Below are 23,811 nucleotides of genomic sequence, written 5' to 3'. Positions count from 1 at the left end.
TACATGGTAGAAGAAGAGGAGTTCATGTTTTGAGGCTGTTGTTGAAAAGAAAAAAACACTGCTGGGATGAGATCAAGGTGGTGAAAAGAAACTCACAGACTCAGACATGGAGCCTTTTACAATCACTGGGGGAGAGTCTGTGACAAGAACATTGACTTTACTTTCTGTCTACCAGTCTCTTTTACCTCTGTCAGATCCATATGGTCTAAACTCAGACTCTGCAGATGCGTTAATGACGCCTCTGTAAGGTCACCTCATAGTGCCACAAACAGGATGAAACTGTAAATTGTCGGTGTAGTCCAGTGCAGTTACATTTTATCAACTGAATCATCGAGCTGAGATGTTTTATCTGAATTGTTGTCACCAATGAAGTTTGAGACGTTGGCTTCTTTTACTTTGTTTCTCCTGTCAAAGCGGTTTCCCTTTATTTTCTGCATGTTTATCTTTTTGTCTGAAGATCAGTCCTGCTCTGTCCGTTAATTACAGTGTGTTGAACAGCTCTGATCTTTCATGAAACTTTGAGGGAATGATATGTGCCAGCCCATTTCCTGTGTCAGCATACTGAGAATCATTCTGTGCAGTGGGAGGACACTGCAGTGTTTTTTAATATGACCCAAGGGATGTACACATCCTTCATGGAGGATGACATGCTTATCTGTCTCTCTGATGTGCCTACTGGTCACCGATTCAGTGTAACTTAGTAACTTTCCCAGCTTCTCCCACTGTCACGGGTTGATTAACAAGTAATGTGATTTCTCATACTCGTGCAAATCCTGGTCTCATTGTGCAAAATGAAGCTTCACGGCAATAAATATCTGATGCACAATGTCATAGATTTGTAATTCTGTACCTGTATTTCTGGTTTTAGCTGTATTTTGCTTTTGCCAACTAATTGTGATCCTACAAAGATGAAAATGAAGGCACTATTTTGGGTTATTTAGTTCATTATTCAAGTGACTTGGTGTTTACTCTACCTGTTCTTCCAACTTCTAATGTAGCCTAGTCTGATTTTACGTGAATCCCTAGTAGAGATATAGTCAGCCCAAATTGTAGAGATCATTTAGTCAAACTCTGTATAACGCAGGGAATCTTAAACGTGCATCCACAGAAAATTGAAAGTAGATTTTCAGGTTCAGATAGCCTAAAGGTCAGTGTCACTGTCAGGCAGCATTGGGGGTTTTGAGGGCAGCAAAGGTACAAGTTGATCTACTTAGCTTGAGCCTGAATGGTTAATCCTTTAGCTGACTAATCATGGATGGGTCCTGCACAGCTCTGTGTGATGAATAGAGGTTGACCACCATGGCTCATTCACTTTATTAATTGGCTTAGTTAACACAGGTGAGTTTTACTTTAATGCTGCAGTCTTTTTCATGTCTACATGTTTGAAAACATAACATTGAGTACGTTTGAAGCTCTTGAAATGTCTGTAGTGCGTGTAAAGGGATTGCTAGGTGATTAATTGAATGTGATGGTCTAACAGCTGTCCAGTTTAAATTAGCTACAACCTGGATGATGACTGAACCGAACTCTCCTAGAAGTTTCTAGCTCTTGTTTCGACAGAAGGCAGCCCTTCCCTCTACTTTTTATTACAAAATATTTACACATACTACATATGTTGACAAAAACTTGTTTTTTCCCTTGAGGCGACTGCCTAACAGGCTGTGTCTTGCAGAAAAGTGCCAGAGGCAGGAAAATATAAACTTAATGCAGAGCTTCTGTTGCACGCTACTACCGTTAACTCATATTTAGATACAGTACCATGCAAATGGCTGTTGTTTACTGGCTGGGTTTACTGTCAATATGAGACACAAGGTTTTTCAGACAGGATTCAGAATCCATACGCCCAAAATAGCTCATTCATCACAGCTTTCTTATCTGGGATTGTTTGTGTACTCTTTACTTAAGCTGTTTTTGTCATCCTCTTTCATTTTTATGTTAATCTTGTTGTACCAAATGACATCTTTAAATTGTTGCGTCACAATTGTCTCCCTTAACATGCTACTTTTGGTGTGTAAGGAATTTAGAGATGCCGACACATTAAAAATCAGAGAGGAATGGGGTGAGGATGCCATGCACTTCAGATGACCAAATTCCAGCAAGTAGTTAATGTTACCGAGTCTGAGATTGGATGAGTTACTATAAAAAAATGTAATGCCCATGCCATGTTGTTGTATTTAAAAAGACAAGTTTTCAGTCAGTCCACCAAATCGTCTAAAGACGCAGACGATACGAGTGTTTTCCTTTGTCCTGTAGCTTTGGTGTAATGTATTGGTTTTGTGTATTTAGCTTTTAAAGGTCAGGTGGGTTTTTTTCTCATTCGATTAGCAGCCATTTCCAAAAACATTTCTCTGCTGTTTGCTGTCCAGTGTGGGGAGGGAGGCTGTGGCAGCTGTCATTAGGAGGAGGATGCTGCACGAGCACCTAATTCTTCTTTGTTGAGCTTTTAATGACACTTGACTTGATCATGGCTTTGACGTGTGGAGGCAAATGCACTGTCATCGCTGGCGTTATGCACATACTGAGAATCAGAATAAATCACTTGGTGTTGTCAAAAATATCAAAATATAGATACATATTGATTCGGAATATTTGAAACTGATTAAATACAATTTTTTCGTGGTATTGAATTGCGTTGTTTTTGCTCTCTTCTCTGACAGCGAGACATAGAGAGGCAGAGGAAGCTTCAGTTGCTGTTGCTTTGTTTTCAGGTCTATTAGCTGTTGTTGATTGTGAACTTGAATGTGTGTGTAAAGCACAGGATTGTTGCCCTCTAGTAGCTGAGTGTTGACACAAACAACGTTGCTGGCAGTCTCATTGACACATGACATCTGAGGCTGTGAGCTTCCCCCTCTGCACTGCTATATTTCAGTACTGCTTCAGTATTTTTAGCAGCGTGTCTCACAGCATTAAACAAACTACAGAAAACTTTGCTACGTGTTCAATGACACATTTTGCACATAAATCGTGTATAATGGGCATCACAAGAAATGCACATTTTCAGTATTTTTATAAAGCACTTTGAACAGACTCGTGCACTCAGCGTGCTTTTTCCTGAGGCACAAAAGTGATCATCTGAGAAGATAAGTGACTTTGCAGACGTCATCAGTTCACAAATGCTGCAGATGAACTGGTCAGATATGTTCCACAAGGCTGTCATATGTTTCCTGTTGTTTCCTGATGTATTGATTTCTGAACTTATATGTGCAAACTTTGCTGTGATGAGAATTTACAGTGGTGACTTCTAGTTAAAGCCTAGTGTAAGAGTGGATACCATGGATAAAATATTATTCATGGTAATTTTGAATTATGAATGAGATACTGATATATTTCTGTTTGATAAAATTTCTGGAAAATCAATTGATAAGACTGGTCATGGATGAAATAACCAGAGGGTGAAGTATGTTTTTGGCTAAATCGTGAAATTAAATGCCTGTCTGACAAAACAAATGATTTCAACACTTGAAGTAAATCGTGCTAATTGATTCCAGCTTTGCGCACAATGGTAAATTGTTTGAGAAGGAAGACTGACACGGCCAAAATCAAAAATGAATAAATAAATGGCTCAATAAATAAATTAATATACCATTAAATGCACCAAGAATTACATTAAAAATAAATTTAGGCATGAATTAATTTATAAAATGTGTATAAGATTAGTATTTGTTTTAATTTGCTTCAGTATTTATTTACCTTTGTCTTACATTTCTCATTTATTCACTTGAATTTTTGTATTTATTTCTGTATTCTTTTCCCATTGCATTTAGCAAAAATACATAAATAATTACTAAAAACAACAAATGAATGCATACAATGGTAAAAAATAAAATTAAGTATAAATTAAAGAAATAGGGGGGATAATACAAAGTCCAAAATCCAGAAGCAAATTCAGACAGAAATAGCAGTTTGCATCACAGCTTATTAATTAATTACTACATTTATTTTTAGTATTATTTTGGCAGTTTCACTCCTCCATATGATACCCAGACCTATTGAAGGGTTAGCCACATCAGTTTAAACATTATTACAAAATCTTTTATTGAAGACAAATTTACATCATCTCATGAAATATATGGTGTTATCATCCAACCATACTACAACGTGTTTCCACAAGTTACATTAGTAAAAGACCTAAAACAAACACAAATATATCCATCATCTGGATTATCAGAAGCTTGTCTTTTTTTGTTGCTCTGTCTTTTCCAGTAACACTAGTTTATAATCTCACCAGCGGTAAAAAAAAAAAATCTGCAGTTTCCTTGATGTTGCTTGTGTTGATGCTGTTAGACATCCACTATGAGATATGGATAAAAAAAAAAAAAGCCTGTGTTTGAATGTGCCTGTGTAAATGTTTTCAGACAGCAGATGGTGATACACCTACGTAGTTGCTGTTTTCCCAGATGGTGATACAGCTACACAGGCTCCAGTGCTCCATATGTTCAGCCAATACTCTGCGCTGCCCAGCCAAATAGGGCAGCCTGTATGATAAGCAGCTCATCGAAAAGCGCGGGATTCCCGAGACTTGTCCAAAAGTCAGGGTGATTCCTGCTGGCAGGTTTGCTGCGTATCGCACACGACTGCTGGTGTGTTTTTCTGATTGAGTCTGAATTAAAGGATAGCCTTGCTGTTGTGTTTTCAGAGCCTCGCTGTCATTGTATCACCCGGTTCTCTGTCCTGTAAGGCTGGCATTCATTCATATCTCAGTCTATGTACTCTGGTATTCAATGGATAAAGCTCTTCTAGAAACACAGATAGAGCGGTATATATTTGGATGAGGGGTGTGTGTGGAGATGCAGAGGCACAGATCAGAAGCCCTTTGAGCTTTCAAGCTGGGTGTTGTAGGTGGAGAACGTGAGCACGACGCCCACTCTCAGCTCGGTCGTGTCGGCCTCTAACCTTTTGTACAGCATCACCAAACCAGACCCGTCAAAGTGCTTACTTTTATGTGGATGCTGCTGCTACAGGCGTGGATCATTTTTTGAGCAACGATGCCACATATTTGCTGGTTCTAGCTCCAGGATTTCATGCATTTCTTTGTGATGTATTAAAGTAAACTGAATGTCTTTTGGACCGTTGGTCAGATAAAATGATTGAAAGATGTCACCGTGGACTGTCTGAAATTTTAACAGGCACTTGAAACTGTTTTCTGACATCTTCTAGACAAACAAATATCTGATTAATGGTGAAAAATAATTGGTGCATTAAGCAAAATTAAAAATAATAATTTTGCATCTGTACAGCAAAGTATAAAACAGACATTTTTATATTTTATTCATAAAGAGCTCCTCAGTTGAAGCACAAAAGTTCAATTTTGGACCCTGGAAATAATAGTTTGACACAACTTTCTATATCATGATGTAGATCAATATGTCAATGTAAAAATAAAGGACATGTGTGTGATACACTGGAAATGATAGATAACCAGGTAACCTGATAATTTCTTAGCAAACATGAACTGTTTGACCTCCAAAGAAGCACAAAACAAAACCCATTACTAAACCAGTATCAACTGCTCCAAACCTGTATGTTAATCTGCATTTAGACTCATGATCTCTGTCATCGGGTACATGGGCATTTCCAGGACAGGTAAGCAGGCACTGGCACGGTATCCTTAGCAACAGTCTGTCTGTGTCTATGACGATCCATGTAACAGCTGTGTTGGGACACCTGTAGCCCTGCTGTCCGCCCTGGTCAGCTGCCTCTGTCGTCCTTTTGCTGTCACCTGTCTCTCTCATACATAATGAATACCAGTAGTGCCGACTGTCCAGGGTTTGTCATTACTATCATCGCTTCCCTGATGATGATTAATGTGCTTTTGTTTATGGTATAAAATTGGTTTGTGTGTTTTAAAAAGAGAGAGGTGAAATGATTACTCAGGAATTAGATCTGTTTAGCGTACATACGAGTGTGACTTCATCTCAGAATTAGAAATATGTGTGTCAGTTGGAGGTGTTTGTTTTATTGAATTAAAAAGAGGCCTGAGTCACAGCATTATAGAAATGATGGAAATTATGAACACAAGATAAAAATATACTTTTACGTTCAGGGCATAGAATTGGTTAATCAATGGCAGAAAAGTAGCTAGTTATTTTATAGTAATTGTTTTGATAGTTAATCTACTTCTATTTTCATTATTGATTGTGGTATTTTCACAGTTCATCTATAAAAGGTAAAAAAAATGCTCAATCACAATTTCAGATCGCTTATTTTGTCAATACCAACCATCTAAAAACCAAAGAATCTTTATTTACAATCATAAATGATAAAAGAGGAGCAGCAGATTCTCACAACAATGAAGCCAGATCCAGCAAACGTTGACATTTTTTTGCTTGAAAAATGAATAGTTGCCAACTAAGACTAAAAGACTTTCTTCATTACTAATTATTTAATCAACTAATCATTTCCCCTTTTATCCCAAATATACAACAGACATGAACACAAACACACTTCATATCATAATCAGATATGATGTGGATGTCGTTTTTTGTACGAACAAAAAGCTATTTCTGTCATGAATCCCAGCAAAGATACGGAAGATGACACAAATGTTATTGGGTGTTCAGACAGATCGTTGACATAGTTTGAAAATGTAATCCCTTTAGTTGGGATTAGCACCTGGCACAGCAAGAAGCATGTGTCAGGTCATATGGACACAGGGAGGGGAGGACTCACTCGGAGCGAGGAAGACATCTTTTTGGGGCACACAATGTTTCGCTTGAGTTTCACCAAACTGTGGGGACTCAGAGTAGGTTCAATTTTTCTTTTCTTTGTTGGAAATCTAGACTTTGTGATAGGCAGTCTAATACATTTGTGAATTAGGCCAAAGAAGGTGGTTCCTGCCCTTAAGTCTGAGCATTAGGGTCAGATAAACAAAGATCTAAATGGAAGCTACGAGCAGAAATGTGGACTAACACTTTAAAAGATGTTTGTCGAAGTGTATCTTAATGCTTTTTTTTAACTTCCAGAAAAGGCAGAAAGTGTAAATTGTTATTTTTAACACTTCCTGTTTTCCTCTTTCCCCTCCAGTTGGCTGAGTACCGCCAGAGAAAAGCTCACGCGGACTCCCAGAAGAAACAGAAGAAGAAGAAGAAAAAGAAGTCACCGGAAGAGTCGGAGGGGGATTCACAGGGAAGGGTGGAGGTCGAGCCGGATCAGTCTGTGGGAGGAGAGGAGGGCTCAGGTGGAGGACAAGATGGATCACAAGAAGGAAATAAAAACCCACCCACCACGGAGTTTACCTTTGCCAGGACTATGCGGAGCGGAGAGACTGTCAAGCATGACCAGACCTACACCATAGAGGTAGACACTTAAACTTACTCATGACTCTAACTGTATTTCCTCATGCAGCACACCATTTTTTAAATTCCCTTTATTACATAAGAAAGTGTGCAAACTCTATACTTGATTGATTTGCCTGTTATTTTCTGTGTAAATCATTCAATTTATAGCAGAAAGTGCTAATTTCATTAAGCCTAAATTGATGTATTCAAATAGCTTTTAGTCCAAAACTCAGAGATAGACATTTTACTTACAAAAACTAAATATTTGCTTACAAAACACAGCAATTACTTAACATGTAAGAAGTTGAAATCAATATATTTTTGGTGTTGTTGTTCAAAAAGTTACTTAAAATGAATAATCACTCATTGAAATATCAATTTATTTTCAGATGATGTTTTCAACTCTAAAATAATAACGTGTACACTTATAATAGAAATCTAATTTATTTTAATAATGAGGACCACTTTGCAGAAGTTTATCTACTTCATTTTAGAGCAGATTATAATTGATTTTATTTAGTTGATATGGACAAATTGTCTGAAATTGAACAAAACCATTAGCTTACTCCAACATATCAGAGCAATGATGATTTGCCTGAGATTTGTCGGTTTATGTGAAGACATCTGCTGCATCCTGTGGAGTTTTAAAATAAATAGGTGTCATTCAAGAAGGATTTCTGGGCGTTGCCTTGTTTAAACTGAGATTAGATTCAGTCTCCAATAAAATTTCAGAGGTGGTTTGAACATGCCCATTGGTTTTATTACACGCACTACAAGGAGATTTAACTGGTTATGAAACATTCTCAATTCAGTCCTGATGCCTCTACATTAGCAAACAAGGCCATCACTGAGAAGATTTGCTATTTCTAGATAATTATTCATAAAGTCTGTCACCAGGTGGGATTCCCCGTGAAATAATAACTTGCAGAACATTTTTTTGTGTTTGATTGCTGAGGATGAATTGAGGAATTGGACTGCCTGAAAGGAAAGAAGCTGCTCTGTAGTTTGGCAGTACATCAGCGGATACTTCTGTATTTCTAGACGGCAGCAGAACAACTGGCCTATAATGTAACAGGCCTTTATGCGAGCCTTGCTCACAAGTTATAGTTTCCTGTCTTTTAATAATTATGAAGGCATAACGTTACTAGACAATGTTGACAACTTAAGCTTCAGCTAAACAAAATTACTGTTACCGAGCAACAGCATCCGTTAGCTGTAAGCTACATGTAGGCTAACCTTGCTATATGAATGCAACTAAAACAAAGTTAGCTTTGTTTCACCATTGTCATATTACAGTTATTAATCTCATGTAACCACAGATAGATACATTATCTGATCACCATGTATCCTGTAAACAGCTGTGTTGAAAAAGAAAAATAGTACATTGTAAATACGCTACGTCTTACCATCACTCATCAAGATCTTTGATATTATAGGCAGCAGTGGTGCTGATGCCACTTTTGTCCACAGAGGCCACTAGGAAATTTAGTTTTTGTAGCTGCTTTATGTTTAAGTGAAGTTCAAGCAAAAACAAGTACGTGACATTAACTAGAATAAAAAACACAAATAATCACTGGTTTGAAAGACATTTTGTAACAATAAGAAAATGTCACATAGTACGTCACTTTATTTTATGGAATTAATTATTCACTTCTGACTTCACAAACTTCTAATGCAAATGTTTGACATTTTCATTTTGTTCAGGTTCACTGTCTTTAATGCTTTGAAGGGGCTTTCAGCACAAACATTTTTTCAGTGATTCAGAAGTCACACTTTTGCACTATGCATATAATGTCTATTCATGAATCTCTCAGTAATTATAGGCATTCAGGATTATTATTAACTGATGCCTTTTAAGACATCATCATTCCTCAGAAAAGCCTTACATCCAACTTCGATGCTGTTGTCTAGTGCTGCTGCATCTTCATTCATTCATCATTTATTTTTTGTATCATTGACATGTATGTATAAGAGCCTACAGTATAGGAGTTGTATTCTTAGTTTCTGAACTACAGAGCTTTTATCAGGAATCTTTCAGAAATGTACCAGGAAATTATCGACTATGAATATTAGACCAAAAAGGACATTACCAAAAATCAAATTACTCAGCCTCTTCCTTCTTGTAGAAAATAATGTGACTTTGACTTTGTATTCTATGAGTAAAATTTTGATTTTTCAAAATGCCTTTAATACCTGAATCTTAACACAGTTTGCTTCAGACTTTATACTGTGAAATTGGGAGATATCACTGGAAAACATGAATAGAAGATAAGAATAATGTTAAGTATTTGCTTTAAATGATAAGCCAGCACTGTCCTGCGTTACAAGACTCCAGCAGGGCTTACATAGGGTTTTATGTGCTGGTGCAGTGTGGCTTTGATAGTCATTTTAATGTAGCAGAGAATACACTCAGCTGTTTTAGCTGGGAATAAATTCGAAAAATGCAAATACTTCTGAAAGGTTTTGTTTTAGCTGGGGACTCTGTTGAACTTCCACCGCCTAGTCTTCCTTTGCATAATACATCACTGGCAGATACCTTCATCTAGAATGCCATTTGAAACGGCAGCAGCACAGGGATGATAAAATTCAATGTTGATGCATTCTGCAAATTCATTTCATATTCACAAATACTACTGCAGCACTTGCAAGTGCTGCCTCTTGCCATTAAAAAATGGCTGGTCAACATTGTTTTTGCTCATAAAAACCTTTGAAAGGATAACTGATGTTTGATCACTTTGAAAAGTTAGGGCCTCAGCATTCATTTGTCTCAGTAATGATTCTGATAAATAAATATTCAGCCAGTCGCACGATTCTGCAGAAAATCACCCAATCTAAATCAGTTTGAAAAACATGCAGAGACCTGAGGGCTCTTCGTTCCTCATTCAAGCCCTGACGTTCGCTTTTTTTTTCACCGCTGTGCAGCCAATCTCTCCCTGAACCCACTGTACATGCCCACAAAAACTACCAGTTGCCACGGAAACAGACAATTGCCTTTTAAACAGGTTGAGATGCGTCAGTCTGCGTGACCAATTCCTGTGGCCTTGCACTAGTTCTTTGAGCAGACCTTAAGGTTGATTGAATGTGCGAGTGTTTGGTTGCAAGGCGAGTATTTTTTTTTTTTCTATTTTACCTTGGGAGCGACCCACAGCCTCTCTGTTACAAAAGGCTGTGGGACAAGCTGTAATTTTCTGCTGCATGGATGAGAGCTGTTCTGTATCACTAATAAATTAAACTTGAGAATGTTGAGGGACTAAGCCATACAGCAGGGTATGTTTGAATTATCTATGTAGATCAATTATGTAACAGTTTAAAGATAAATAGTTTATTCTCCCCTATGGTTTTCACAACATTTTCTCTTCTTGGTCTTCTGGTCACAGGGTTTGTTTCTTTTCAGACGTGCTGCTTTAGTGATGCTGCTTTCTGCGCTGTGGAAACACAAGAGCGTCAACATTTTCCACTCTTCAGTCTTTCAAAGGCTTCTGATAGAGATTGTAATTGCGAATACAAGTCTGATGACTCATTGATGCCTCCTATAGAGTCAGCAGTCACAAGTAAACTTTTCATGAAGCGCTCTTATCAATGAGGTTGCAATAAAATGCTCACATATCACACATCACATGGTGAATTATTCGTCTTTTTACCTGTTGCTTTGAACAGTTTGAGGTGATGTTTGAGTTCTGCGGTCAATCAAAGCAGCAGGTTAGACCAATATTTGAATGCTGGGTCCCTGCTGAAATGGGACATAAGGCAGGCATTGTTTCAAATTGTTGTCACTGAACATTTTAGTATATCTTAAATTGGAGAGAAGATTGAAATACACTTCTGGGACTATAATGACGATAGTCTTTGCAACGTTGGGACACATTTACTGCAACTGCACTCATTTAACTATTTACACGACTTAGATTATGTTAAATTGTGATCTCATGTTTACTTTTGATAAATGTGATGATGTGACTTTTATCACACACTTAACTTACTTAATTTGTCCCGTTTTATGATCGCAGCATTGATGAATTTCTTTTAATCTTCTTTATTGCAGCCGGAGAGTGAAGTGTCCACTACTGCTGAAGATTGTTCCTCTGAGGTGAGATGAGCTTTCTCAAAATATGTGACATGAACTTCCTTTTCCTTTTAATTGTATTGTAACTCTTTTCCTTCTCCCACAAAGCCAAGATGCAACTTGCACATTGAAGCCTCTCTGAGGCTGCTGGTGTGGTTATTTCATTGGGGATTCATGGTCACACCTGTTTGTGATAATTGTTTTTAGAAAGATTTTGTTTGTGGCTAATTAAGTTACCTGTGCAAGTCTAATTTATGAAAGTTTTTCTTAATTTCCAGTAGCTTGTTAGCCAGGTTGAGTGCATACTGTTACCGTTTTAATTGGAAATAGTGGAGCAGAAGGAAGCACATCAATTTAGTCAGCCAGTAATAGCAATATCCCATGCTGGTAAAATCTGTCTTTAGTGGATTAATCAGGAAAAGTAAAAAATACCTTGCCAAAATTAGTAGTAGTAGTTGTAGTAGTAGTCGTAGTAGTAGGCGTAGTTGTAGTAATCGTGGTAGTATGAATGTTTTGCCTGTTACAAAGACAGTATCTATATTCTTACAGCTTTTCTTGCTGATTTTCTGCTGTTATGTTGCCTAATATTAAAATAAATTAATTATATCTTAATTTAATGGACAGAAATCAGTAAGGATCATTTAAATGTGATTTTTTTTCCAACTACAAATCTACCCGATGATGACTTAATGAAATTAACACAGGCTTTTCCATCACGATTCACAAATCTTAATGTTCACTGACAGCACTGTGAATTGACAGGTAAATGGGTGCCATGATGATGATGATGATGATGAGATGACAGAAAACCTAATGATGTCTTCGAAGGATTTTATTTGGGTACAGTAATCCGATCAAGCAGCTCTTTTAGCTCTGCTTCTGGCTGCTGGACGTAACTCTGTACTTGCTTATACTTTAGTCCTCTGCAAGATTTCCTGTAACCCACTAACCAAGCCTGTTTCATGCTGTACTTACTTGACTATATACCTACATACTTGTTAGTGATGTGGGGGAAAGACAAAAAACTTTTAACATTATCAATGACAATTTTGAAAGCACAAATGGCTGTGGAGTTTAGTAATGAACAGGGCTTTTTGACATTTTAGAGGTGTGAAGTTTCTTTGAAAGCTGCTGAGGGAGGATGAGGACGGGAGAGGACAGTGAAGAGCTTGGGGGAGAGAGGGGACAGGATGTGTTGCACAAAGAGCTGCTCACTTCAGACTCACTGAGATGAGATTCGAACAAAGGAGACAGAAACCAGGGAGGTGCTGATCAGTAAAGTTGTGATGAACATGGAGAACACAACCAGCAATGTTTAAAGGGACATGTCGACCGCAGTACGAATTAGAGTGAGAGGTTATGAAAGATGTTGGTATAATCTATCAGTGCTACCATAACTTAACATCTTTCAAAGTTTAACTTGAAAAGCTCATGAAACAATTTTTATCCTTTTGCGTGGGATGAAACCTAGTAATTATTTCCCAAATGATCAGCTTTCAACAGCATCGAAAATGTCAGCCTCTTTTTGAAAGAGAAGGTTTAATAACAGACATGATATGAAAGCGTTTCTGTCCCCTCTCTTATTTTCATGATTTTTGCAGATTGAGTTAGGTCAGACACTTTTTTTTTTAGGGTTCTAATAGTAGTAAAAGTGAATTGAAGTATATTTGAACAAAGTTTGACCTGTACTGAGGTTACGGCAATTATTCTGTTTTTACGACAAATGTTGGTATTATTTTTAGAACCGATATTATTTGCCGATATTGGCCTGTCCCAAAAATCGGTATCCATCGACCTGAATCGTGGCCAATGTGCGCCGATATGAAAACTTTTTTTTTAAAGATAATGCAATAAAAGATCCTTGGTTAACTCCCACTAGAACTAACACAGACAGACTTTGTCTTAAACTGCTTTGAGTTATTGGCTGCAGCGATCCAGCAAAGGAACAACGGAGTTTCCATTTGATAACATCAACGTATTTACTTTGCATTCCTACTTGTGGCTCTTGGCTCTTGTAACTAACCGCTGTCGCTCTTGAGTGCTAAACTCAACCTGGAAACCTCATCTTGATGGAAACCCTGTTAATGCTAAATAAGCGCTTATTTTCCTGCTCAGGAGGAGGTGGAGCCCCTGCAACAGATGACAAAGGGAGGTACGATACAGGACATGGAGGATGCACTAGCTGCTAAGACCCAGGCTGTGGAGGAGCTGAGTCGAGAGCTCGAAGACATCAGGGCTGCTTTCGGCACAGAGGGAGTACAGCAGGTAAATGTTTTATTACTTTATTATAGGTCGTACTGTTGAATTGAGAAAATACACAGGGTGGATTACCACAATATTTCCACCACTTTACAATATTTAAAAACTGATTTGATTAATTTTAGGTTTTATTTCCTTCTTCCTTGTTGTTAATGTGAATGAGCAAAAGCGATCAGATTTTCACTTGTAATTTTTGACATATTCACACATGATTGCATCTTCCATTTTATTTTAAATGACTCATGGGTACAATACCACCTGTGTTCAAGCGTTGCCATCCATTTCAAATAATTTTGTATCCTGTAAATGATGAGTAGAAATGACTGTTAACACTCATCTAACTACTTTGAGAAGAAGATTTCAGATTGGTGAGGCTGGGAACTTATTTATTCCCCCTCCTTCTTCATAACAAGCTCAGTTCTTACACTTATGTTACTTTCATTGCTTTTTTAAAGCTCTTTCATCCTCGCTTTTTTTTCTCTATAGCTGCAGGATTTTGAGGCTGCTCTGAAGCAGCGAGATGGCATCATCACCCAGCTCACAGCTAACCTTCAGCAGGCTCGCAAAGAAAAAGATGAAATCATGAAAGAATTCTTGGCACTGACAGAGCAAAGCCAAAAACTGCAAATTCAGTTCCAGCAGGTAGGAACTGAAAGTTTCTGAGTCTAAACTACTGTCATATTGGCTATCCTACTCTGCTCATTAGAAATTAATTTGTGTTGTGGAAAAATGTGCAGCTTCAGGCTGGCGAGACGCTGAGGAACACAAGCCACAGCAGCACTGCAGCTGATCTTCTGCAGGCCAGGCAGCAGCTCATGCAGTACCAACAGCAGCTGGAGGAGATAAACATCGAGGTGAAAAAGCACCAGGAGAGGAGCAGCGAGCAGCTTGAGCAAATCAGCCATCTCCAGCACAAGCTCAGTGAGACAGAGATGGTAAGAAGATGCCTTGTGCGATCCTGCAGATATCTATTCTGTTGAATTTATGTTGTCTGTGTTGCCTCTGCGTCTCTAATAATTTGTGTCTTTGTAGTCAGGGAGAAGGTCAGAAGAATCACTCACTCAAAGGATAAACGAAAAGGAACGGCTAATTGCTGAAAAAGAAAAAGTTATTTCTAGTCAGGAGCAATCGCTGACAAAGTTAAGAACGTCGGAGGAGTCTTTTGCACAAACACTGACAGAGAAAAATCTGTTCATTTCAGAGCAAACTGCAATAATCACAGAACATGAGCTGTCACTGAGCATGCTCAGAGAGGAACTTGTCCATGTGGGACGGACTAGAGATGAGAATATTATTCACCAGTCAGATGAGAAAGACCTGATCATAGCAGAGCAAGAGAGAGTCATTTCAGAAAAGGACGGCTCTCTTACGCAGCTCGAGGATGAGCTGGAGTCTGCTGAAAAACACCAGCGCGACCTCCAGCAGCAAATGGCTGACAAAGAATCAGAGCTTGAAAAATGCGTGGATGAGTTGGAAAGCAGCAAGTCTGACTTAGAAAGCTGTAAGAGCGAAATAGAGAGTTGTAAATTAGAACTTGAGAAAGGGCGCATGGAGTTAGAAAACTGTAAGGGAGAACTTGAAGCCTCCAGACAGAAGGAGCGAATGTCATCCAATGAAATCATGCAGCTCATGGGCACAGTGGAGGACCTGCAGAAGCGTTATCACCAGGGCAGCCTGTCTGAGAGTGACACCGTCCAAAAAATGCAGGATGAGTCTGTGAGAAAACTTGAGCTTCTCAGGGCAGAGCTGGATGAGATGTATGGCCAACAAATAGTTCAGATGAAGCAGGAGCTTAATTTGCAGCATGCAGCGAGAGTGGAACAAATGACCGAGCAACATCGCATTGAGCTCGAGCTTCTAAAAGCACAACAACTGTCTCAAAGCTCTGCTGTTAGTACTGAGGTGGACACTCTCAATGCAAAGGTTAGGGAGCTTCAAGGGACATTACAGCAATCCCAAACAATGCACGATAAAACCAGGCATGAGCTTAGCCAAGTCGCCCAAGAGAAGTTTAACCTGCAGGCCAAGGTTGATGATCTTCTCCAAGATCTTCGTTCTGCTAAAGAAAAGGTGGAGCAGGTCTCCCACAGCCTCATCTCTCAGGAAAGCCATAAAGGTGAACTGCAGCGCCTCCAGGAGACCATTGATAATCTGAAAAGCGAGCTGGCTGCTGCTCAGGAAGCGGCAGAAGAGGCAGAAGTGAAACACGATTCAGAAATCACCAACTACAAGATCAAGTTGGAGATGCTGGAGAGGGAGAAAGACGCTGTGCTTGACCGCATGGCGGAGTCGCAGGAAGCAGAGCTGGAACGACTGAGGACTCAGCTTCTGTTTAGCCACGAAGAAGAGCTCACCAATCTTCGGGAAGAGTTGCAAAGGGAGAGCTACCTGAACACAGAAAACCTTCTCAATGAAGCCGCCGTGAAGCACGAGAGAGCTTTGGATGAGCTGCGCATTGGTTATGAGGAAAAAATGCATTTGTTACAAAGAGAGAAATCAAGTTTTGCCGCAGAGCGAGACGAGCTTTTGCACCAAATTCTTGGACTAAAAGAGGACCTAAAGCTTGCCTTGCACAGCTCCAAAGCAGACAAGCTCGTCCAGCAGCTTCAAGAGCTTCAGGTAGAGATCGAGGAACTAAGAAAGGGAGGAGAAGAACGAGTCCGAATGGAAAACAAAATTCAGACATTAGTAAAAAAGACAGAGGTGCTTGAAAACCAGTCAAAGGAGAAGGATACATGTTGGGAGAACAAATGGAAAGAGCAGGAATTGGAAAAGGAGAATTTGATAGGGTCTAATAACACTTTGAAAGAAGAGTTGGACTCAAAATCTATACAAATTGAGACACTCACAGCAGAGAGCAATCAAAAAGAGCAGCAAGTAGTTGAGCTCAGAGAGGATATTGAAAAGCAGAGAAATATTTTTTCCTTTGCTGAAAAGAATTTTGAGGTAAATTATCAGGAGCTGAAGGCGGAGTATACGTGTCTGATTGAGGCAAAGACGCAGTTAGAAGAGAGGACACTGAAGGATACACTTGAGTTTGAGGCAAAAATTGCCAGCCTTCAGTCACAGATTCGGGAGCTGGAGGATGGCAGCAGAGATATCAGTATGGAGAACACGAATACAGACGGGGCGAAAAAAGCTGTGATAGAAAAAGATACTACTGAGCTAATGGAGAAACTAAATGTTACATTGAGTGAGAAAGAAAGCCTGGCTGGGAGGCTTTCTGAAGTTACAGAGCAACTGATGTTCACAGAGAGCAAAGTGGGACAGCTGGAAGAAGAGCTGGTGAAAGTGAGACAAGAAAACGCGAAGGTCATCGCCCGAAATGAAAGCCTTGGGAAAGAACTGGAAAAGAAGCAAGAGATTAGGAGAGAGCAGGCGAGGGGGCAGCATGCCCAGAGAAAGCTCCAGCAAGAGGAGCAAGCTGTAGAGCCAGTTTATTCTTCTGAGGATCATCACCTTCAGATTCAATCTTTGCAAGAGGAGATAAAGGCTCTTCAGTCCCTCTTACAGGCAGCTGAATCAGAGAGAGATAGCATCCGGGAGAGCCTGGAGCTCCAGAGGCTTTCACAGACTCCGTCTCCAGCAGCAGCAGCAGCAGCAACAGCAGCAGCACGGTCCTCAGGGGAGGGACCTGTTGAAGGACGATCCTCCCCGCAGAAGTCCACAGCCTCAGGGTCAAGCAGACGCAAGAGACGGCAGAGGTCGAAGCAGGAGCGCAAACTTGGCACCACTCTTTCAGACTGCAGAGAGGAACGACACAGGGAGGAGGAAGAGGTGGAGGAAGGTAGAGCTACAAGTGCTGCAGAGCCGGAGATGCAGCCTCAGACAGAGAGCCGGGTTATGTCATGTTCACAAGAGAGGGCCGGTAAGGAGGACTCCACAGACGGCTACCAGGGAGACGGAGGCAGAGACTACATCAACAAACCGGTAAGCATTCACATGCATCTGCTGCACCACTGTCCAGTAAAACGAACCTTGCTGCCTTTTTCTCTGCTGGCATCTTAAGTGTGTTTAAATGACATGTTTGATTGTGAGAATAAAGGGCTTATAAGAGAAGAGAAGTGAGTGCAGTCGATATTAAATGCTTCAAACATTTGTAATTAATTCTGTGATTATTGATGTTGTTACTAGCTTCATTAAATACCCGTGGATTCATTCACAGCCAGATGAAGCTCTAGCCATTAACAGAATATTTTTTCATCGTTATCATTTCAGCCCTGGCATGTTTTCTTTTTTGTGAGTGACGGTCTTGAGTTAGTGTCTGCATTGTTGCTCCCAAAGGTAGCATTGAGCAGCACAGTCTGTGCTTTCACAGTCTGTGAAAAGATATGTTTGTGCAGACCGTTCAGTGACATTACAGTAATTGGAGTTATTGTGGGAAGAATAATGCAAGATTGGAAATGCACACGCAGCAGTGAAAATTGTCAAGGCTCCATTAATATTCTGTTCTTTTCTACTTTTAAGGGAGCATTGTGCAGGATTAATAACCTGCTTTCACTTGATGCTGCTTGTCCTCAGACTGAATTTCACGTTAAACAACAGTCACCCACAGCCTTCTGACAGCTTTGAATCATTGCCGTTGTGTAGAAACGTGTACATTCTAGTTTCTTTCCATCCTGCAGGGAGTGAAGGGTTTGAGGTGAGAAGCCATTTTACCCCAGTCACTTCTGTGTCTGTGTCACTTCAAGCTGTGTCTCAATTACACCAGGCAAAAGACGATATACAGTGTCCGTCTGCCATTTCATATCTGTGTTTCATTTGGTTTTTGTCACCTCCTGGGCTGGAACGCTACATATGGTCCGGAATGACATCACCAAAATCCACAAATGTCTGAAAAGAAGCTGTTGCTCCTTTTAGTATTTGTGCAGTCAACAACAGAACTTAAAACAGGTGTTTTTCTAATGAGGTTCTGTGTGCAGTCAAACTAACTTCTCATAAAGCTGCTACAAGAGCTTAATAAACTCTACACTGGGGAAAGAAAATCAAAAGAAGATGATGTTCAGGGTTGTTTTCTTGTAAATTATACTGGATCATTTGAACGATAAGATGATTCTGTTCCCTCTCAGGAAGTGATGGTGCATCTTGTCTGTCTGTCCATCACTGTCATATGTGTCTGCATTTGTACTGGGGTAATATGTTAGACTTTTCTTTTAAAAAAGTATTTCTCTTCTGCTTGCTTATTCAGGTGAGCAGACATGGGACGGGCCAGAACACGAAGCCTGTCGTGTGTGAGGGAGCAGAGGAAGAAGGAGAGACCTCTGAGCATGTAAATGTCACTTAAGCTCACATTCTGCCTTATGCTTTTCAGTGTTGAGATGCTTCATACATCATACAGAGTGGTGTAGAGGTCCATCAGCAGGTGCTCATACAGCTGAAATAATATTAAATATCTCTTAATTGTCTGTGAGATTTGCTCACAAACAAACACACGAACATGCTGTGAAATGCTCATTTCAGCTTAATGAGCACCACCTGTTCATTATTAGATGTGTGCTCATCAGATGTGATCATTTGAATTTTAAAAGCCCTCAAATTGCCACACAGGGCTGCCTGTTCCGCTCTGTTTCACTGACAGAAATGTTACTCGAGGATAGGTGGAGCTGAAAGTCCTGCAGCAACAAATCAATAGACAAGAGCAAAACAAATTTAGCAGAGTCATTGCTGGTATTACAGGACTCAGAACAATTAGATAATATCACAGCTGCCAACTGAGAGCTATCAGAGCAGAGCCGCGCTGTGACAGAAGAGGGAATAGGAAAACAAAGTGGTCGATGATGTTAGACTGTCTGGTGCAGCGGGGGATGATCCTTGACAGTACCCTGAGGCAGCTGTCGGAGGGAGAGGAAAAAAACTAGTGAACTGTTTAAGTTGCCGTACCAAAATGTGCTAATTAATAACAACTCAGTAATTTTGTATTAAAGGCGCACTATGCAACTTTTTCAGAAACAATTTTGGTTATTAGTCCAGTATTATTGAACTGTAGGACTTCTGGACTGGCAATTTGTGTTTTTTTGTTCTCACCCCGCCATAACTTGAAATACAATCATATTTGGTCTATTGCTTTCAGATGTAGACATACGGCTTTGAAGTACATCTGAAATCCATAACCTCTTGCAAACTGCCATTCCTTGTATCAAGCTCCGTCTGTGTTTCTTTATAGGTCCATAAAAAATATGCATTGTACACCTTTTTAAGTTTATTTTATACATTGTAAAAGTTCTTTCAGATTAGGGCATTATCATTCATTACAAGTCAAACAAGCTTGCTAACAAACAAGCTAATTATTTGTTTCACAATCTTTTAAGTGCAATAACACCTTCATTAATTGTCATAGATGACTCAATATGCAGATGTACTTTTTCTATCAAATCAATTTTATTTTTCCAAATTAGTTGAGTGATCTTTCCACATACCCTCTCGGCAACTACAAAAATGGCACCATCTGGGGTACGAGTACCTCTGGTTTGGAGTCACTGGTTTGTGTGACTTCTATTGCAGGTTTAAGGGAAGTATATTTATATAGCACCATTCAGACACAAGGCAATTCAAAGAGCTTTATAGAGACTAAGAAATGCATGAAATCTAAGACACTAAGAAAATGTTGAAATTGCGGTCAAAAGATAATAAACAAAAAACAACAAAAATAAAGAGTTACAGATACAAAAGCATTTAAAAGACAATCAAAACAAAATCAAGCAAATAAAGAGTAAACAATTTTAATAAATTAAAGCAGGTAGTCTGGAAGCTTGTTCCCAAGGTGGGGAACATAAAAACTAAAAGTTGCTTCACTTCTCTGGGATATGATCCTGGGAACATTGAGCAAACCTGTCCCAAATGACCTGAAGGGTCTGGATGCCTCGTAACGTACAAGCAGATCAGAGATGTATTTATGCCGGAGAACATTCAGTTTAAAGAGGAAAGAAAGAAGTTCAGGTATATTAACATTTCTGAATGCCACAGATTCTCTTTAAACACGCGATGCCACTTAAAATCTATTCAGTTGGTCCTTGGAAGAAGTCCAATAAATGTAGCTGAGTTTTATAGTAATTTCCTCTGTAGAAGAGGTTATGTTACTGTAAACTTGTTTAATTGTCATAAAACAAGTAATTCTGTTTTTGTTGTTGATGCGTGAGTCAGTGGCACATCATTACACAGCTGCCATCTGTTTGTTCAGCGCTGGCCGTCTCTCCTCCGCATGTTTAAGCAGGAACATCTGAGTGGTCTAAGGTTTGAAAGGACTCTGCTCAGCACGTGGAGATTGTATCATAACAAAGCGTTTTAAATGCAGCCTAATTAAAATGTAGAGTGCACTTTAAAAACGTTTGACATCAAAGGTAACGGAATTGCAATTTCATAATTGTATAGCCTTAACAAATTTGGGCTAATGCATAATGCATTGTAAGAGAAAGGGGTCTCACTGTTTGCCTTTTGTTCTCCGTTACAGAAGTGATAATAGCAGACCTCTCATCCTGAACACAGATGGCTTGTGCTGCTGCTCTGTCGTTAAAATAGGATTGGTGGATTTATGTTATTTAATCATTTATCTCCTCTGATTAGCAGATGTGTGTAGCCTGCTGCATAATTTAATTTATGATAAATTACAAGTGATATGAATCCATGTCGTGTTTTATTTATCCAGCGCCATTTAGTGTCATCTTCTTGAAGACTTAGGGATATTAAGACAAACACTTGCTACATGAAATCTAATTATGCATGTGAAAAATGTGCTTTATTTCAGTCGTGTTAATAAAGAAGATATTTCTTCTTTTTTCCAGGGTGAGTGCAGGCTACAGATGGAGGCCCAGCGCATCAGCCTGTCTCAGATTCACGCTGCCCAGCTTGAGGTACTGCAGGAGGAGACGGACGCCCGCACACACTCTCTGGAGCTGAAGCTGAAGAGCCTGAAAGATCACGGTGACCAGGGTGAGCAGACCTTCAGTCAGTTGCACTTGCGTGCCCCCAGAGAGGCTTTTGATTTATCATTCATGATGGATCCACACTGAACAGGATATGGCCTTGTTGTGTCTAGCCTTGTTTTTGTACTTTTTGGTTGCTGTGTGTTTGTCAGAGGCTGTGTCAGTCATTAATTGAACGTTTCTTGCTTACTTTTTTTTCAGACGAGCCAAAAATCTTCAATTACCACAACATGTTACAGGCTGTGTCAAAAGAATGCAGTGAGATCATTCAGGTAATTCATGAAAACAAACAGTTTTCTGTATGAATTTGCCAAGTGTATAAAGGATTTAACCTTGTTTTTGTCTGTTCTGTGTTCAGTGTTTTCAAAAGATGTTTGGTGAAGAGTTTTTGGAAAGCGTTGACGCGGACAGCCGGCCGCCTTCTTTGGCAGACAGACATGAAACTAGGGAATCTACTGCCATTGTACTGGAAGCCAGAGGTAATTTGTCTGTTTAAGTAATGTAATTACAGTTTAAAACAAGCCTGTTGTAAATGTATTTTATACTGACAAAGTGCTTTAAAATATTCCATTATTCACACCTACAGTAGCACACATATACACATATTCAAATATGCTCTCTCTTATGTAGAGCTCTACAGAAATCTTCAGCAGGTGAGGGTGACGATTGAGCAGGAACATCATCGACTGTCACAGCTTCAGGCTCTGCTGAGAGCCGATGGGAACAAGGTAAAAACTTGGGACATGTGTCAACATGAGCTGTCTCTCAGATTCACACTAAAGGCAAATCATCAGGTTTGAGTGCATGTTGTTGTATAGAATGAAACACAAAATATACACGAACCATGACGTCCGTACTGTGAAAGTTTGGGACGAGTGCACCGTTAGACTCCTAGAAACACACTAACAAATCTGTTGGTCTTCTAGGTGATGGAACTGCAGAGGTCATATGATGAACTTAAGAGCAGCAGTGAGAAGGAGATCTCTGACCTGCGTGTGCAAGTTACCAGCTTGAGCACCTCTTCAAGCGAAGGTAAGTGTGGATTCTCCTCTCGAATGAAAAAAGAAAAACAAACAGGTCAAGCACTGATGCCAGGGCACTGAGCCAAAACACAGAGGTGTGTAATAAGATGACAGTTTTCTGTAGTATTCTTTTTCTTCTGTGTATTCTGCAGGTGCCACCCCACAGTGTTTTAGAGGTTTTGCTCACTATTGAGCTTGAATGATAACTGTCATGTCACATATGTGCCACTCACTTTGTACTTTGTACTAGCATCTTTACATCTGTTGTCTAGAACAAACAGAAATCCAACAGTAACACACTCTGCTTTGATTTTTTTTTGGATCAACTGAGCTAACAAGCTAATCATCATGGCTAAATGTAATATTGTGAACAGATGGTTGAAATTTTGCACATCCACATATGAATGTAGTGTCAAATGTATACCTGTTCACTGCAAACACATACTTAACTGTTGCACATATTTAAAAAAAGGTGCACAAATTATTTTTTTTGTTGTGTCCTCTGTTGTTTTGTGTTATTTGTTTCTTTCACCGCTCTCTGTTCACTTAGTTCTTACTTGATCCTGTTATTTGTTACTGCAGCGAATCATTTTTCCCAGAAGGAGCATTAAACTTTCATGTCATTGATTGTAATCTTAAATGCTATCCAGTCGAGCATATTCAATTTCACATTTCACCTCTCTCATCGGTTAGATGTGAAGGAGCGGGCTGGTGCACCATCTACCTGCCATACAGAGGAATTACAGAGGCTGAAGGCAGAAGAGCAGGAGAAGCAGCTCCGGCTGGAGGAGAGTCACAGACAGGAGGTGGAGCATCTCCGAGCTCACTACCAGCAGCAGGCAGCAGAGACTGAGGAGCGATACCTCACTGAGCTCCTCATGCTGCAGCAGCGACTGGAGGAGGTCACAGGAACTCAGACACACTTCAGGTGATGACCACAAATTCTTTAAGGATTATCTACTCAACCCCATGCAGATAGAAATGTAAATGAAGTTTTGGAGTACATCACAGCAAAACAGTGTTGCAGCATTCTCCAAAAAAAGAAATTAGGTGGATGGGGACCAAAAGGAAGCATACAATGGCTTCATTGAGGTTCTCCTGCGTAATCAAAGTCTGGGGAAGCCCCGAGATCACAAATCGATTTGAAAAGACATTATTTACATCCTCAACGGACAAGAGAATACATGCATTGACTTGAGATGCTTTGAGCTAAGCAGCTAAAGTAAAAATTGTAGCTTAAAAAACGCCTCCACTGTTCAGCTGACATATCT

The 23,811-nt window shown here is 39.6% G+C and overlaps 1 protein-coding gene across 5 annotated transcripts in view; it reads left to right on the top strand.

The window, feature by feature from the left end:
* The window catches only part of akap9 (A kinase (PRKA) anchor protein 9), a 66,472-nt gene that overhangs the window by 3,022 nt on the left and 39,639 nt on the right, over nt 1–23,811 (top strand). For 4 of the 5 annotated variants that reach the window (XM_084378835.1, XM_084378837.1, XM_084378834.1 and 1 more), the window contains exons 2-15: nt 7,024–7,296; nt 11,320–11,364; nt 12,103–12,180; nt 13,456–13,605; nt 14,086–14,241; nt 14,337–14,534; nt 14,632–17,529; nt 18,788–18,868; nt 21,378–21,525; nt 21,720–21,790; nt 21,877–21,997; nt 22,149–22,246; nt 22,445–22,550; nt 23,234–23,468. In XM_084378835.1, coding sequence (XP_084234961.1) covers nt 7,024–7,296; nt 11,320–11,364; nt 12,103–12,180; nt 13,456–13,605; nt 14,086–14,241; nt 14,337–14,534; nt 14,632–17,529; nt 18,788–18,868; nt 21,378–21,525; nt 21,720–21,790; nt 21,877–21,997; nt 22,149–22,246; nt 22,445–22,550; nt 23,234–23,468 — 4,658 coding nt within the window. The remainder of the gene's footprint in view (nt 1–7,023; nt 7,297–11,319; nt 11,365–12,102; nt 12,181–13,455; nt 13,606–14,085; nt 14,242–14,336; nt 14,535–14,631; nt 17,530–18,787; nt 18,869–21,377; nt 21,526–21,719; nt 21,791–21,876; nt 21,998–22,148; nt 22,247–22,444; nt 22,551–23,233; nt 23,469–23,811) is intronic. The other variant, XM_084378836.1, reaches the window with a different exon arrangement.

Source organism: Pagrus pagrus (genome assembly GCF_965226575.1).
Source record: "Pagrus pagrus genome assembly, chromosome: 17".
Taxonomy (NCBI): Eukaryota; Metazoa; Chordata; class Actinopteri; order Spariformes; family Sparidae; genus Pagrus; species Pagrus pagrus.
Note: the sequence above shows the minus strand (reverse complement) of the source record. Positions and strands in the feature narration are given on the sequence as shown.